The sequence below is a fragment of the Crocodylus siamensis genome, chromosome 3 (assembly GCF_052110815.1).
Source record: "Crocodylus siamensis isolate JL-2025a chromosome 3, ASM5211081v1, whole genome shotgun sequence".
NCBI classification, from domain to species: domain Eukaryota; kingdom Metazoa; phylum Chordata; order Crocodylia; family Crocodylidae; genus Crocodylus; species Crocodylus siamensis.
In genome coordinates, this window is record NC_143397.1 from 86,560,373 (window position 1) to 86,578,363 (window position 17,991).

General features: G+C 44.4%; 1 protein-coding gene across 3 annotated transcripts in view; it reads right to left on the reverse strand.

The window, feature by feature from the left end:
• Positions 1 to 17,991, reverse strand: part of FREM1 (FRAS1 related extracellular matrix 1) — a 138,523-nt gene that overhangs the window by 71,553 nt on the left and 48,979 nt on the right. For all 3 annotated transcript variants that reach the window (XR_016441269.1, XM_090038728.1, XM_090038729.1), the window contains exons 8-12: positions 15,371 to 15,502; positions 9,644 to 9,988; positions 8,781 to 8,923; positions 7,387 to 7,583; positions 1,595 to 1,685 (exon numbers count right to left, since the gene is read on the reverse strand). Coding sequence is in view for 2 of the 3 variants with exons in the window: in XM_090038728.1 (XP_089894854.1) it covers positions 1,595 to 1,685; positions 7,387 to 7,583; positions 8,781 to 8,923; positions 9,644 to 9,988; positions 15,371 to 15,502 (908 nt within the window). In the remaining variant the exon portion in view is untranslated. The remainder of the gene's footprint in view (positions 1 to 1,594; positions 1,686 to 7,386; positions 7,584 to 8,780; positions 8,924 to 9,643; positions 9,989 to 15,370; positions 15,503 to 17,991) is intronic.

The window sequence follows — 17,991 nt, forward strand, 5'->3', positions numbered from 1 at the left end:
ATGTGGCCCGCGGGCCAGGTGCAGCCTGCCTGGTCATTCTATCCGGCCCATGGGGCCCCTAAACAATTTAGAAAGTTAATATTTATCTCCCCCTGGCTGCCTGTCATGCAGCCCTCGATGGTTTGCCACAATTTAGCAAGTGGCCCTCTGCCCGAAATAATTGTCCACCCCTGGGCTGGAGTGCTAGACTCAAAGCCTTTTTTTCTATGATGACTTCAAAATAAGCACGCTAACTGAAGTGTAGCTTTTATGTATACATTCACTGCAGTATCCGTACATAAGAACTCTCTGAATTTGTCATTAGCAATATGTATTGATTGCATAGCCTCTCTCCCTCCAGCTAACAACAAGGCACTAACGAAGATTAAACTATCAGCAAAGTCTTCCATCTAGAAAATAATCTTATGCATGTGGTTACATGTTTGCAGGCACAGAGTTCCAATTATGAGGCTATAATTATAATTGTTTTGCAACCTTAACTGTACAGTAAAATGTGAAGACAGGCACTTTACCTGCTAATGAGAATAAGACTTATTCAACTACAGCATAAGACAAAATTTCAAAACAAACCATTTAAAATGAAAACAAATCTGTGGATGCACAAACACACCCTAGTCTGGGATGGTTTAGGCTGGAAGGATCCTGCCTTGAGCAGGGGGTAAGACTAGGTAACTTCCTGAGATCCCTTCCAGTCTTATTTACCTAGGAATCTGTGATTCCATAATCCAATGGAATTCAAACTAAACTGAATTAGCTGGATTTTGAGCCTGTCAAACCCAATATCTAGAGCTAGACTCCATTTTTTAGCTTTTGGCTGCCTGAAAAGAAATGTCTTGAGGAAAAAAATGCCTGGAACACTGAAACTCAGCCTCAGGGGATGAACAGGAACTCATTACTAGCAGTGGAAATTTCTAGGAAATTTCTACCACTAGAACTCTTTCTCCAGATCTGCTCTGGAGAAGGTGTGGGGAGAAGGGGTTGCTCCAATCCTTCTGCTCCCCAAGGAAAGTAGAGCAGTAAAGAAAGACTCTGCATGCCTTCTGCAGAACTGGGTCACCCCAGCCTGGGGAAACACAGGGAGCACTGGCTTACTGCTCCCTCCTCTCTGGGTCTGTGGCAGTGGAGCAGAGAGCAGTGGGGCAATGTTCTCTACCCATTCTCCAGAGTGGGAACATCCTGGTCTCAGGAAGTTTGAGTTGGGGGTAATGGCAAATCAACTCCTCTGTGTTTGGGAGTAATTGAGTTGTGAGGAAATGCCCCCCACAACCTTCTCCAGACTGGAGTCCCCCTGGTCTGGGGACGGCACAGGGGAAGCTGCTGCTTAACTCCTCCTGATCACAGGAGGAGTCTAGCAGAAGCATACAGGCATTCATTCTGGTGAGAGAAACTCTCTTGCAGGGGAGATTTTCCAGGTGTAACCCAGAAGACCTCTCTCAGGGAAGGTGGCCTGCTTCCTCTGGGAGAAAGAGAACTGACACCTGTATGGTGGCAATTTCTACAAGGGAGGGGCAATTCTCCCAGTAGAAACATAACACCTGAAAATAGCCTTAAACAGTGCCTAGTTCTAGATATGGTATCACTTAGTTTCACAAACCTGAGTGAATGATCTCAGTGCCAGAGCAGCAGGATCCTTGACTAGCTTGGGTATGCTGTCCACCATAAATAACTTTCCAGCCTCTGAGTGGCTATACAAAGATACACAAAAATATTGCTAATCAGCATATATCAAGCAGTAGGAAGAAAAAGTAATTATACGTCACATTTCAAAACCAATTTACCCCAATTTCGTTGAAATAGCTCTCTTTTTTTCATAATCATAGATGGCTTTATTATTCATTTTAAAATCATGATAGAAAACTAAACATAGGGATGACAGCTATTGGGAAGGTTACCAAAAACTCAAATCCAAGATGAGGCAGGGTTTTAGGGAAAAAAAAAGAACATTCAACATGGCAATGCAGGAAGGGTGGCTGCTGCAGTTCTTACTCTGGCCTTGGCTTGGGCTTGAAGTTGGAGCCACAGTCAATGCCATGCCCCCCACCGCCTTTGCACCTCACCTCCTGTACCATAAGCTGCTCTTCCTCCCCTGCCCGCTGCTGCATCTGCCCTGCTGCCTGCCCTCTGCTGCTTCTGCTCCATGCTACCTCTGCCCCCAACCCCTCCTTCCCTTCTGCTTCTATTTACCCTGAGTCCCAGGTTCAGTTCTGGCTCTGCTCCAGCCCTGGCATGGAGCACATACACTAGTTTCAGCCCCACCCAGCCAGGAAGCAGCAGTTGATGGCAGCTCTGGCCCTACTCTGGCTTTGACCAGACCAAAGCTGGGGCCACCACAAACAATTCAGGGAGGGGGCATATGTGAATGAGGGACGCAGGCACCCCAGAGTGAAGCAAGCAAGGAGGGCACAAGCAAGGGTGGTGAAGGTGGCAGGGGGTGGGGGCAAGGGCAAGCACCAGGAAACATAGGCACAGGACAGGGCAAGCAGCAGGGAGGGGAAAAAGGGTTGGTCAAAGCTGCCATGTGCAAGGGTTGGGGGTCAGACTGCTTGACTCCTCCACTTCCTGCCCCCTGTTGATGTTTCCTGCCCTGCAGCAGGGGGGATGATGATTTAAGATGACCCTCCCATAATTAGATTCTATAGATGGCAAATGATAAATTAATAATTTTTCCATATGTAGACTCTAATTATGGGAGGTTCATCTTAAATTTGAAGTCATCTTGGATTCGGATAAATACGATATAATGTAAAATCTAAAAAAAGTTTTGGAATTCTATACCTATGCCCTGGGATCTACTTAAAGTGTGCCGAGAAGAAGGAAAAATCATAGACCACTCACAGAGCCCAGCACCATTTTCTCAGGTTTTTTGTGGTGAGCCCCTCCTTTCCTGCCAGACTGCTGATTGGTTAAGGGGACCTGCTGCTCACTGCTGATTGGGTGAGAAGGGTGGGGCTGCATGAAAGGCAGCCCGCTCAGCCAATCAGTGACAGATGGAGCAGCTGACATCTTGGCTGCTCCCCTTCATGCTGGTGGCTTCCTCATTTCCCCCTCACCTCCATGGGTTGCAACACCAATCCACAGTGGCCACTGGCTCCAACTGGGGAGCCAGCATTTTATTTTTAGTAAGTTTTTTTTCCAGCAATTCTGCATAAAATCTCAGATACCACTGTTTTTCACTCTGCAAAGATTGCAAAACCACGATGAGTAGGACCCTAACAATGCCTTCCTGCACATCTGGGGCACTGATTTCACATTAAGGGTGCCAATTTATACCAGCTCAAAACCTAGCTCTTCACATACCTGCCACCTGCACAGCTGCATTTCTTTTAGGAAAGGGAAAAATTATTTCTACGTTGTGTGAAATTCTTCACTTTTTCCATTTATCTTATAAAGAAGCAGTTATGTGAAACATTTTCTATCAAGTCAACTTCCCAGTCTTTTAAAAGAGAGATGTAAGAACAGTTTCCATGCAAAAATTTATCACTTCGCAAGACAAGAGGCAACTGCAACCCATTTATTTTTTCAGAAAGATTCTGCTGTCATATATTGAAGACAAATAGTGTGGCCAAAATTAACCAACCTCGGTTACTTCTGATGCTATTTTACAACTTGTAAAGAAAACTTTTGATATTAATAATTATAAATCAAGTTTCTTATTTTAAGTTTTGCACCTTTGCCCCTCCAAAGAGACAAATTCCTTGGTTTGGGGACTCCAACATAATCACTGCAGGCAAATCTATTTTAGATAATTATTTAACCTTTTAAAACAAGTTCTCTAATTTTCTTTGTGTGATCTTTAAAATCCTGCTGCATTTCCCAGCCATTGCTTTGTTCAGGTCAAATAAGCTCTTCATATTAACTCAAACAGTTATTAAAAGTATGCCATTTTTGGAATTGTTTGGGACAATTTTTTCCTTTTTATGGTGATTTTGTTTTTAAAGTCTTTATATTGTCATTTGAATAGACTTACTTTATATCAGGTATGCTTATTAAAAGGCCTCTTTTCTCCTGTCACCCTCAGCATGTGGCCTCTGAGTTCTCTCCTCCCAGATTTCAGCCGTACTGCTTCCAGTTAGCTCATTCAATCATGCTATCAATCATGTGCCCACATAACTAATAGAGACTTTGTTCAGTTATAGGTTTATTGTCTAGGTCAAAATGCTAATCCTTATGCTGATCCTTCTGGACAATGGTAAAAATTAAGTCTTTTCCCTCGGTATATTTGGGAAGGTACTGTTGTTAGGTGAAACATCCTGTATGGGTGAGTATATTGGACCAGTTCCCCTTTTGTCCCAAGCCAGGCTTTTGCTGTATGTACAGCACTTATCACGAATGAGGACCTGATTCCCAAGGGAGGGTCTGCATGCTCTGCCAATACTAATACAGAGTCTTTAGCTGAACTATAGTATTTCACAATTTAAGCTTTGGAGGCCTCAATTAAATTTGTCATATACCAGTAAAAATAGAAAGTGTTGCAATATACAAGGATAAACTGGACATAGTGTTCATGGCATCAGAGAACCATCTAATGAGGCTCAGTGAAACAAGTAAAAAAATGGGGAAAACATATCGGTAGGTATGTGTGGCAGGGCACTGGTAGTGCCTGCCACTTTAAGGACTGTGCTAGGGCGGGGCAGGTGCCTGATGAGGCCATTTTAAGGTGCCATTTTAAGGCCCAGCTCCCTGAGCTGAGAGCAGTTCATGATCAGGCAGCAGAGGAGAACCATCTCTCTGCTGAGCTCTGCCAGGAACACCTTGGAGGTAAGGGTGGGTGAGACTATGGGGATGGCTTGGAGGCCTCATTGGTCCTGGACATAACCTAAAACTGCACCTAAAACAGGCCTTCCGGGCTTGAAGGCCTGGTGGGGCTGCTGGTGGCATGGCAGTCCCCAGGTAAAGGCCAGGAGTGATCACCTCCCCAGTGTAAGGCAGGTTGGGGCGGCTTAACCTCAGCCCTCACCTTTGGGCGAGTTATATAATGCAGGGATGGCCAGTAAGCTTCTTGACGTGCCTGAACCTGCTGGGATGAGTGAGCCCGCAGGGTCAGGTACACTTTGTGAAGCACCTGAACTGGGAATGGGGGATCCCCAAAGCCCTGTATGCAGACATGCAGCTTAGACCTGACCTGAGGTACCTGACTGGTCCATGCTGGGGCCAGGACCCAGAGAGGGGTCAAAAGGGCCAGGGGCCCACTGTAAGGGATGCCCACAGAGCAAAGAAGCTCAGGGTCCTGACTGGCCTGAGACAGAGCCAGGGACTAAGGGGGAGCCGAAGGTCCAAGAAAGGGGACCACAGCTAGTGGACAAAGGGAACGGCTGAGTTTAGCTGCTTGGGTTGCCTTCTGCAAGGCTTGGGCCGCAGTTAGGGATGTGTGGCAGGGGACTAGGTGTGCCTGCCACTTTAAGGCCATGGAGCTGGCAGTCTCTAGGTACCTAATGAGGGCAGCCATTTTAGGCTCAGGGCTGCCTATATAAATGAGGCAGTTTGGCTGCTGGAGGAAGGCAGCAACATTGCCTGGCCTGAAGGCTGCCGAGTTTCATCTGGAGGTAAGGGAGAAGCTGTAGGGAATGGTAGGAGGCTCCTGGTCCTGGGTATGACCAGAAACTACACCCTGCTGGGAGTGGGTGGCCTGGTGGGGCTCCCAGTGGCATAGGAGCCCCCAGGAAATGCCAGGCCAATGATCACCCCAGTGAAAGGTGGGTCAGGGCGCCTTAACCCCTAGCCCGCGCCTTAGGGTGGGTCACGTACACCAGAGGTAGTTGTGCGGGTGCAAGCCCTGAGGAGGAGAGATAGAGGCCAGGTGTGGCCAAGGCCACCTGAGCCCTACAGGGGTTCAAGACCCTGAGGAGGAGAGGTGGAGCCAGGCACGGCTATGGCCACCTAAGCCTACCTGTAGAGGGAAGCCCCAAGACCCTGAGTAATGTGGCGTTACAAGGAGTGTGGAGCCCTCAGTGTGAGGGGGGCAGTGTGTGGAGCCCTGTGAAGGGAGAAGGGGCTCAGCCAGGGAGAGAGAGAGCTGAGTCCTGACCCCAGTAAGTCCTCCAATGTGGGGAGGCAGAGTTTGGGTCAAATATAACATCTGAGCCCCAGTTGAGAGGGGGCAGTGCTGTGGAGCCACAGCAACAGTGGGGAGTGATCAAAAGCCCCAGGGAGAGGCAATGTGGAGCCCAGTGAAGAGAGAGGGGGCTCAGCCAGAGACAGAGAGCTGAGTCCTGACCCCAGTAAGTCCTTCAATGTGGAGAGACAGAGTTTGGGTTGAATATAACACCAGTAGTAGCACCATGACCTGCTACCCATGGGGGGAGTGAGAGTCCCCCGTGAGACCATGAGGCACCAGTTGTGGTGTGAGGTAACCCCAGCTCCCCACGTCTGTGGAGGAGGACCCAGGGATAAGAGTATGGGTCATACATCAAGGCCTGCCAGAGCTTCCCCTGACTGGACCAGGCGGGGGCCAGGACCGAGGGTCAGAAGGGCAAGGAGGCCCACTGAGAGGGATGCCCAAGAGCCAGGGGCCTGGGGCCCCAACTGGCCTGGAGGTGGGCCGGGGCTAGTGTGAGCCGAAGGTCCCAGCGAGGGGACCACACCAGAAGGGGAACTGGTGTAGGGAGATATGTGGCCCAGTATGATGGTGGCAGAGTCCATCTGAAGGGAGGAACTCAGTTAGGGGTCCTACAGCAGGATTCTGGGCCCTATTGTGGGGGACTGGCGCATATGAGAACGTCAGGATGTCATCAGCGAGACTTGGGCTGAGGTGTAGGGGAGGAATGGAGCCGCAGATAGCACCCCCTAGCAGCGGGGCAGTAAATGGGCAGCCTCCCACCTGATTACAGCTATTAATTAATCAATTAAGACCAAGGCATGGCGGGCGAGAAGGCGGGTGGTTTGCCCAAGAACAGGTGGGCGGGCCACGCAGAGATCAGCCCTGGTAGGCCCCCTGCTACAGGATGGAACAAAGCTGCGGATACCCCCCTAAACATTGGGGTTCAAAATGGGCAGCCTCCTGCCTAATTCACACCTCAATACTATTACATCAAGGCGCAGTAGCAGAGTGAGGTGAGCGGCTGGCCCATAGACAGGATGTAGGATGGTGCTTGCACCAGGCGTGAAAGCTTGCCCCATCATGGTATGTTCTATCTCTCTCTTTCAACCACATGATGCTGCCTCTCTCTCATTTTTTGGGCTTTAACTCACAAGTTAATTAATATAGTAGACCTCAGTCCTGCAGCTGGCTGCATTTGGGCAAAGTCCTAACCTGCACAAGAGGCAATTACAATATTGAAGCTGTAGTGTCTGCACCAAAGCACCAATATTTACTTTACCACCAACCCCTCTCCTGCCACATGGAATCAGACTTTCTTCTATGTGGAGTGTCCGTTAGATCACACATACCCATGAATGGAAGAGAAGAATGGGGAGGTGGTTACTGTGTAGATGAGGTCCCTCTCTTTTTCTTCCATGTCTATGAAATGGAGCTGTTTCTTAGTTAGATAAGCAATCTCAGTTTCCTTGACAATCAGGTGACGGGTAGCCCCTGGATCTTCTTTTGGAAGCTGATCATCCACAGGAATAATATGCACTATCACCACCTAAAATAAAAAATGCAGAAAAACATTGCAGGTTTTCTAGAATATTGTAAATGCCCTAAATATTTTGAATGTCCATAGAGTCATGCTGCAGAGGAACCAGCAGGGTATCTATAATTAATTTTTAAAACATCTCGAATAAATATTAAAAGTAGAAATCCTTCTTTCAATTTATATTTTCCTTCAGCATGCACACAGTTATACTAGCGATATTTCTTTCTTTTTTTGTCTGAAGACCTTACAATTTACACCAGTTAGCTACTATCGGTTACAACAGCAGTGCTGGGTAGCAAACATTTTTAAGCAATAGGAGGGCACTAACCCAATTATGTTCACTCATTAACATGTAAAAATAAACGGCCTGATTGTTCATGTCATATCATGTCAAACTTCCTTAAGCACAACAAAAGAAACAAAAGAACCGTAACACTCAATTTATACTCAGGGTTGGCCTACAATAGGGCCCCCAATAATTGGACTGTAAGTGGCCTGTAATGCCCCAAATTGACAGTTGCAGAAACATTAAATGTATTAGTGTGGAGTGTTGTCATCTTTGGGAGAAAACCTATATTTTCTCAGAATGAACCTGAAAATGAGGGTCAGTTTCTCTGTATAGCTAATATATAATTGGCTCAACAAAACCCTGGCTGGGATAATCTAGTTGGGGATGGTCCTGCTTTGAGCAGGGGTTTGGAGTAGATGATCTCCTAAGGTCCCTCCCAACCCTAATTGTCTATGATTCTATGATAACCAGAATGTTGTGCTGTGCTGTCCTGTGCTGCATTATAATGCAGTCCAGCAAGTCAAATTATATGTTGGGAATGTCCCTTTAAATTCAAGACAAAGTTAAATTTAATCAAATTAACTGTCAAATACTATCAAAGAAACCATTTTAAGATCTGTAACTTTAAGGTTAGTTCAAAGTCTTCATTCATATCTTTTTGCAAACTTCCTACAATTTTCAAACAGGCAAAGGTGTTAAAAAGAACTGAAGATTTATAAATGAGATGGGGAATTTGGTCTGAAGATTTTTTTTTAAATTGATGATGTGCATGCAGGAGAGAACTTAGCTTGATTTTAGGTTCTATCCTAATTTTTTAGGACTGGCAAAGTCTTAAGGGTTTCAACAGCCATTTAGGAAATATTGCAGGTGTCTTGACATTAACTCCACATTCTACAAGAGATCCTCAATTTTCATGCCTGTGGCTCTGAGAGATTGGGAGGGTCATGACTATCACAAAGGACAAACTCCAGGGAATCTTCAAATATTTCTCCTCCAAAGTGCCGATAATAAATTATTCCATTGAATAGATCTCTCTGAAAGAAGCCAGTGACAGGATATCCTGTTGAATCAGAAAGATAAAAAAAAACACATTTCATAGAACTATTTGTAATTTTCAATCATGCTGATAAAAATTATATCCCAACTTTCCAGGACATCAACTGACTCTGTTCCCACCTTCATTTTCATGAAGGTGTTGTCTCCTATAAGATTTTTTACTTTGTCTAATGCAGCTAATGAAGGGATCACAAACTCTCTCTCTATGTTTCTTCAAGATTGTTAAAAAAGTGAAGCAACAGAAATCTCAGTGACAATGCCAAAGCCCAGAGAAAAGGACAAAAGTGAATTTATGCAATTTGACAATCGAACAAATTTAACAAAAATATTTTGTATTCAGCTGTGAAACAAGAGAAACTTTGCACTCTGCATATATCTCATAAGTACCAACCTCTAACTTTCAAATAGGGCAAGAAAAGCTCTTTGACCATCTACATCTTTCTAGTAAAAAAAAAAATTAAAGAAATGCACTCAAAATGAGGTGACCCTGGGCCAATTCTATTCTCAATTACAGTGTAAATCTGGTGTAAATTCACAATAGCATCATTGTAAGTCAATGGATTTATACAAAGTAACTATTAGCAAAATTTGCCCTTCTGTGATGGAAATGTCTGACCAGAAATGGTTGAAAAACTGCATTATTCTGAGGAACATAGCCCTGACTATTTTCCTTGATTAAGAAAAAAATTTAAAAATCTTTTTTGCTGTGGATAACTTATATTACCTATGAGGTCTGGCCCTGGTTTCTTCATAATCTCCCCAGCCTGCAATAGTTTGGTCATATTAAAGAATATGTAGTCATCACTGGAGTCTACGTCAGAAGCCTGAAGCATGGAGCCTTGAATCAAAACTGTCTGCCCTTCATACACTTCAATAACAACATTGCTGATAAGGAAAGGGGGACTGTCATCTTTAGGCAGGATGTTGATTGGAAACTTGTGACGAATACTGTGTCGGCCATCAAAAATCCTGAAGACCACAAAATCCTTTGTAGAGTCACTGTCATCGTGATGGTAGCAAACAACTCCAGTCTTAAGATCAGAGACTGTGAACATGAATCCTTTCCCCCCTGTCAAAACAATAAAAGAAGAGGTTTTAAAGGTATATAATTCAGGCAAAGGGACTATGATTGTGTTCAATAGCTCAGGGGTTCTAATTCAGTTCTATGTTCTATGAATTTTAAGAGGGGTAAAAATTCATTAAAAATACATCCAACAGGAAGAGCATTAAAATAGATTGAAACAGGGTTTGGGCAGCTATGCTAACAGTAACTGTAGTGGCAAATTAAATTTAAAATGGCAATTTGCAGCATAGACCCTTTGAAGACATGAGCAATTTCAAACTACCACTGTTTTCAGTTCACTGGGTGTGTCTACACATGCTATTAATTCAAAGTAGGCTTATTGCACAGTAAAATACTGTGCAGTAAGCCTACTGAGCAGAATGTCTACACGTGCTCCCTCTTGGGAGCAGATTTGCCCTCACCCTGCCCTGCCCCCCTTGTAGCACCCAGGGGAGCTTCAGGCTCCCCCTGGGTGCTAGCCCAGGGACTGACAAGGAGCACAGGTCCAGCTTCAGTGGCAGCTGTCTCCTGGCCCTGTACACATCAAGAGGCGTCCTAATGTGCACAGGCCACAAGACAGCTGTTGCTGCAGAGCTCTCCCACCCCATGCACATGGGGACAAGTCTTGTGCCTAGCAGAGCTTTCCTGTACAGCCTGAGGTTGGCTGGACCTGCCCCAGGACAGGACAGTTCCCAGCCAGCCCCAGACTGCATGGGGAAGTCTTCATGTGCAGCCTGGGGCTGGCTGGGACCTGCCCTGAAATAGGACAGGTCCCAGCCAGCTGTGGACTGTATGTGCAGACTTCCCTATGCAGCCTGGGGCTGACTTGGAACTGTCCTGTTCTGGGGCAGGTCCCAGCCAACTCCAGGCTGGATGGGCAACTCTCCTCATGCAGTGAGCTCCCAGCCCCAACTCTGTGATCATAGCCAGGGCTGGGACATTGCTCCCTGCCCCTGGCAATTGCCTGCTTCCAGGGTGGGCTCTAATCACAGAACCCAGGCCAGGACAATGCACCCTTGCCCCAACAGCAGGCAGCTCCTGGCCCCAGCTCCACAATCACAGCCAGGGCTGGGAGATTGGTCCCTGGCCCTGGGAGCTGCCAAGGGTGGGCTCCTATCATGTTTTGGGGCGGGTCCCAGCCAACTCTGGGATTCACATGCAAACAGGGGCAGGACACTCCCCCACCTAAAGGCTGTGGAATATCAGCAGGAAGCAGGAATAGCTAGAGAATTTCCAATCCCTGTAATTTGAAAGGAGGTTCAACTTAGTTGGAGATCCCATGGTTTTTCGTTGGCATTTCCCACAAAACTCTTTATAGGATGGTGCAGAGAGAATGAAATTGAACATTGCGCTACAGAATACAACAGAAGCAAAAGCCCCTGATGCGCTATGTCCAACTTGGCATATAGCGTACCATACGCTAGGAAGTCTTCTTTGATCAGTCAACAGATATTAGGACTAGGCCCTACATTTTGCCACACAATAACACATAGCATAACAGCATGCTACATAATTAGCAAACAGTTGACTCTAATGTTCAGTGATGTTAACAAGAGTATTTGCACAGATTTCAGTAGGCATTGGAGCAGGACCCTTATTTGTAACCTCTGCTGAACTGGAGTCCTAGCTCTAGGCTTTCCTTTGAGGCTTGATGTCTAACTGCTCATTAGAAGAAAGATATGTGCTAAGAAATTTATTGATGGCAGGACTGTGGTTTGTCCTATGTGTCCAGGCAAGAGAATAAGGCAGCTATTATGCAGGATATCAGAGTTGCTGGGAGAGAATCCTCTGTGCATTCATCAGAGGCATAGCTAGAAATGTTTGGAGCCCTGAGTACAGATGCATGAGAAAGGAGGCAGTGGGGAGGTGTTACATTCTTACTTCCCCAGATGCAGGCTGTTGCCCCAGAACAGGCTCCTCAGATGCTGCCATTTGGGCATGCCCACTAAATCAGTGCCTCGGGCAGGGCTGGGATGGCATGGGTACTAAAGCACATGGTTGACAACCCAGAGGTCAAAACTTTGAGGCCACAGCAGAACTGCTCACAGAGCTGCCTGTCAGATTCCAATGAATCTGTAAATTCTGCTAAATGCCTTGTCACACAAGGACACAAAAAAGGAAAGGAAATGCCTAGGACCAGCATGCCATTCACCTACAACTAGTTAGGTCACTGAGCTCACTACTCTCCTGGCTGGTGGGATAGAGGAGGAGATATGGGGAAGGGAGAGAAAAAGGATGGGTATGGCAGTAGGGGACAAACTTTTTATCAGGCATGCCACAAATTAGCCCCCCACCCTCTGAGTTCCACTTTGATCCCCTTCCACTGCCTGATTTGCTGCTCTGCTTTCTGCTCCCTATCCTATCTGCTATTGTGTTGCCTGTCTCTTCCCCTGTCTGCTGCGTGCCACACACAGAAGCTGCACATGCAAAGTGCTCCACCTCAGGAATAAAAACCCACATCATACTTAAAGGTTCGGCAGTGCTACACTCACTAGCACCACGACCAAAAGAGATTTGGGGGTTATGATTGACCACAAGATGAACATGAGCCACCAATGCAATGCCACAGCTGGCAAAGCAAATGAAACTCTGGCTTGCATCTACCAATGAATCTCAAGCAAGACCCAAGTAGCTATCCTCCCACTTACTCGGCCTTGGTGAGGCTGCAGCTGGAGTACTGCATTCAATTCTGGGCTCCACACTTTAGAAAGGATATGGAGAGGCTTGCCACATGCGTGATTAGTGGCCAAGAAAACAGGCCTTATGAAGAGAGGCTGAGAGGCATGGGACTCTTCACCCTGGAGAAGCAAAGGCTCAGGGGTGACTTGGTGGCTGCCTATAAGTATATAAGGGATGTGCATCAGGAACTGGGAGAATGTCTGTTCATCAGGGCCCACCAAGGGAAGACAAGGTCTAACGGTCACAAACTGCTGGAAGACCATTTTAGCCTAGACATAAGGAAAAACTTCTTTACTGTCCAAGTCTCCAGAGTCTAGAATAGATTCCCCCCAGAAATGGTACAAGCACCTACTCTGGATACCTTTAAGAAATGCTTGGATGCTTATCTTGCCAGGATCATCTGATGCCAGCTGACTTCCAGCCCCTTGGGCAGGGGGCTGGACCCAATGATCTCATGAGGTCCCTTCTAACTCTAATGTCTATGAAATTTATGAAATCTGTGTACTGCTGGTGACACGTGTGCTGCAAATTGGCTACCCTGGGGCATGGGAAGTGCTCTTACGCCAGCCCTCCCATGAAAAGAATGGAAGAAAACAGAGTTTGGATTGTGATCAATCACAGTTTGTTTCCTAATCCATTTCTGGGGCAACACAGCTACATTGGTTCTGCTCATGGCTGATGGAAATTGACATCTCAGTATGAATTTATATATTGTAGGTAATGCTGTGGAATTTATATAATGTTTATAAAGCTATAGCAATAGCATTGCATGTATCATCAAAGACTTCAGATAATATCTTGCTAGAATAAAGAAAATGCATATTTGAAGTTTGTGCTGCCTCTACTTAAAACTCTTTCTTTTTTTATATTTACTTTGTCCCGCAGAGGTATATTATTATATCATTTGTGCTGTTCTCTATCAAACAATTAAATGAAATATTTTTAAAAAACAATTTCATGACTGAGTGGGTTAATTTTAATTAAAAATTTAAACTTAGTTTAAACATTTCCCAAACCACAAAAAACATTATGCTAATAAGTAAGAACCAGCAAAACTGACAGTAACAGTGAGAATGATAGCAAGCAGCTAAATGTCATGTCAAACTAAGTAAAATGCAAAATTTATAAAAAACCCCATAAAATCTGAAAAGTCAATTAGATCTTTCATAGTATTTTTCATACATGCTGTTCATAATACAAGGAGTGATTGTTTACATCTCTAGTTGTTATAGTGACGATGTCCCATTTTTCTTCAAAGAAACTATTTTAACTATTCCCTAGTTCTCACTTTGATCAATGTATAAGTAGAGCTATTCCATCATAATAGCTGATATAATGGAATAAAGGATTAGACCCAGCAGTTTTTAAAAATAATGAAACTATTCATCTTCAATAAACTCTAAATAATACCGTTACATCACCCACTAGATCAAAGCTCAGTGAAGTTAAGATTTGATGTGATTTAAGGATTAACAGTGATCTTATGAAGGAGTTTAGGTCCATAATTTTATTGTTTATAATCTACTGGAAAATTAAACAGTTCAGTATTCTAAATGCCTATTTACAAGTCAGCAAGGTTAAGGGGTTCCCAATGTTCCCTTGCTGTCCGGTCAACTGTCCAGCTCTCAAAAGTCAGCAAGCTCCATTATTCTTCAGCATCATTTTTACCAAAGAAGCAGGAAAAGAAAGTAATTAAATTTTACCTGGAATATGGTTACTCAATTAATGTATTTTTTGTTTATTTAAATTCACTTCTTAAAGAATAATATATTTTTCTAAAAAGATTTGTATAAAAATGCTATTATAAAAATACTCAATCTTCATATAAGCTCTACTGCACATTATTATTCAGGTGCGGTAAGCATAGCCACTCAACAGAGGGAGCACAAGTTAGCTAACAGATTTGTTCCTATAGTGATTTAGTTAATGCCATCATCCAGTATAGGTTTGACAAACTGGAAAGGAAAAGAAATCCTGTAGAGCAGTATTGGATTATGTTCCCTCAGTTCAAACACTGTTCAAACTAACATTAATTGAAATTCTGGGTAAAAGCACAGGTTGAGATACTTCAGCTATTCCAAATGAAGTTTTGCAAAAGAAAAACAACCTTGATTTTGTTCTTCTTTTAAAATATCATAGAGCAACATGAAGCCATACTGGCCCATATTTTCCACTCCTGCATACTGTCTTTACACTAATATAACTCTACTCAGTGGAGTTGCACTCCTGATTTACACTTTGTTATGAAGAACAGAATGACATCCACTATGCACAGCCTTCATATGAATTTGTTCACCTGAGTAATACTTCTTCGCATAGGACCAGTAGCAAGACCTCTGTACAGGTTAAGTTCTGAACTGAGGACTTGGGGATTTGAGGTTTTATATAGATTTACAAAGGTATTCAGACTTCTAAAGATGCAGATAAGCTCCAAGTGGGACTTCAGAGCATCTAAGTATAGTAGACAGTTCACTGCCATTAATTTTCCTAATCAACTGAGGTATTTTGAAAATATCTTTCTGGCCATCCAACTGCTTCTTTAGGCACCTTAATATGTTTTTGTTAATCTGACTTTTGTAGAGTGGGGAAATTTCACTCTTAAACAACAGCGGTCTATGACAGAGGCTAATCAAGGCTAATAACATTATACTGACGTGAATTTTATTTTGGCTCTTACTAGAGCAAATATAAAAGTCAATGGCAAATTACCTCTTACAGTGAGGTGCCCATGATTCAAGCCATCAACTGTGACCAAACGAACACCACTAATGTTGTCATTGTCTACAATTTGAAACTGTTGCCATGTGATTGGTCGGGATTGCCCCTCTAGGAGATTGAGACCTAGAAAGATAGAAAATAACTTCGGCAAAGCATATATATAACTAGATAACAGACAAGATTGTTAGTGTGACTTTGTTAAGGCTTTATACAAATGGTCAGGAGAAAAAACAAATTAAATCCCATCTCCATAACTGCATGCAAATAGACATTTAAAAATGACTTAACATCCTTATAGCACTTTCTATTCTACTGCTTATATTTTGGTCTATAGCCTTTATATCTCTCTTGCAGAATTAAAATACAATCTTTTTCCCAGACCAACCCCTGCCTATGTACTATCTTGACAATTTACATCAGCTATTGACAATTCACAGTGTTTGGAAAATGTAAGGTTGTGTTTCATCAATGGAATATTCCAGCTTTCAAATTAATTTCTCTTGTCCATGAACCATAGCAAAGTTCCTTCAGGGCATAGGACATCTTTTTCCTCAGGCATTAACTTCTGTTTGGGTTAGATAAAAAAGTAGGCCAAGTACTGTTCTTTTAAGTAATCCCTTCCACTGTGGCAGCAGTGCTGTCTTCTTCAGGTCCTTCAGGTATACTATCCACAAGCGCAGACTAGTGCAGAAGACAAAATAAGCTCTTGCTTTTAATTAACAGCACTGATATCTAGTACATATTTTCAGATTATGTTGTTAATAGTGGAAATGTACCCACAGTTTATGATGAATGGATATTTATAAGTATTAATATAAATGCATATTAATATATCAATATTGTCAAAGTAGCAAGGAAATCCAGACACACCTTTAACTGCTTTAAATTCCATTCTTCATCAGAATCCATTGGCCAGAGACAAGACAGAATAGCCTCTCAGTAAATGACAACAAAATATCTCCTGGGTTATTCAAACCTCACACTTATATTTTAAGTCCACCTATATTTATGATGCTTGGTATGACACATTGAATACCATGGGCCACAGAATTTCTCCAAGGAACTCCTACATTAAGTCCATACATTCTGTCTCAATTAGGGCAAATCGTTTAGAGGCTCCAAACAGAGTATCCTGAAGAATAACAACATATTGGTGTTGTTATAAACTGAATGCCCCACACTGGGTAAACTGCATATTATTTCTAGTCTAACTCCAGTTTCCAATTATTGAATTTTACTATGTCTTTTTCGACTAAGTTAAAGAGCCATCTACCACCAAAAATCTCTACTCTGTGGACATGTCCACACATGCAAGCACATCCGCTTGCAGCAGCTCAAACAGAGCAGTGCAAATTTGAGCTGGGGCTTTTCACTTCAGTGCACATGCCCAGACATGCACTTTGGTGTAGGGCAAAACGTGCCACTTGAAGCAAAATAACCCTGCCTGTCTCCTCCCAGATCTGCACCCAGGGGGAGCTAGAGCCTAGGGCCAGCACCTGTGCTGGCCCCAGCAGTATAAAAACCTGTCTTGTGCTGGCCCCAGGAATATTAAAACCCGCACTAGCAAGCAGCTCAGGGCTACTCGCTCAGAGGAGCTTCTGGGGTCCAGCCAATTGGTATCTGGGAACACTACCCCTTTTGCTAGCTGGACTGCTGCAGCAGCATCCCAAATCCATTTTTTCAAATACCCCCAAATCCATGTTCTTCCACAATTAGAACAAAAGACCACTCTGCATAGTTTCATAGTCGGTAGGGTCAGAAGGGACTCGAGCAGATCATCAAGTCCTTCCCCCTGCCATGGGCAGGAAAGAATGCTGGGATCAAACGACCCCAATAAGGTGTGTCTATCTAGCCTCCTTTTAAAAAGACCCCCAGGGTAGGAGCTAGCATCACTTCCCTTGGAAGTTGGTTCCAGATCCTAGCCGCCCTGACTGTGAAGTAGTGTCTCCTGATGTCTGGCCTGAATCTACTCTCCATCAACTTATAGTCGTTATTCCTTGTTAGTCCCAGTAGTGCTTGAGGGAACAGGGACTCTCCCATTGCCTGCTGGTCCCCCTTGGCCAGTTTATAGATGGCCACCAGATCCCCTCTCAGCCTTCTCTTGTGGAGGCTGACCCGATTCAGGTCTCATAGCCTCTCCTCGTAGGGTCTGCCCTGCTGTCCCCTGACCATTTGAGTGACCCTCCTCTGGACCCTCTCAATGTTGTCCACATCTGTCCTGAAGTGCGGCGCCCAGAACTGGATGCAATATTCCAACTGTGGCCTGACCAACATCATACAGAGGGGGAGAATCACCTCCTTGGACCTACTTGAAATGCATCTGTGGATGCATGACAAGGTGCGGTTAGTCTTCCTGACTGCATCCTCACATTGGCGGCCCATGTTAATCTTGGAGTCTATAATAACTCCAAGATCCTTTTCTGCCTCTGTGCTGATGAGAAGGGAGTTCCCCAGCCTGTAGGTATGCTGCTTGTTCTTTCTCCCTAGGTGCAGTACCCTGCACTTGTCAGTATTGAATCCCATCTTATTCTCATCCACCCACCCCTGTAACCTGTCCAGATCCAGTTGCAGCCTGTCCATCCCTTCTAGTGTGCCCTCTTCTTCCCACATCT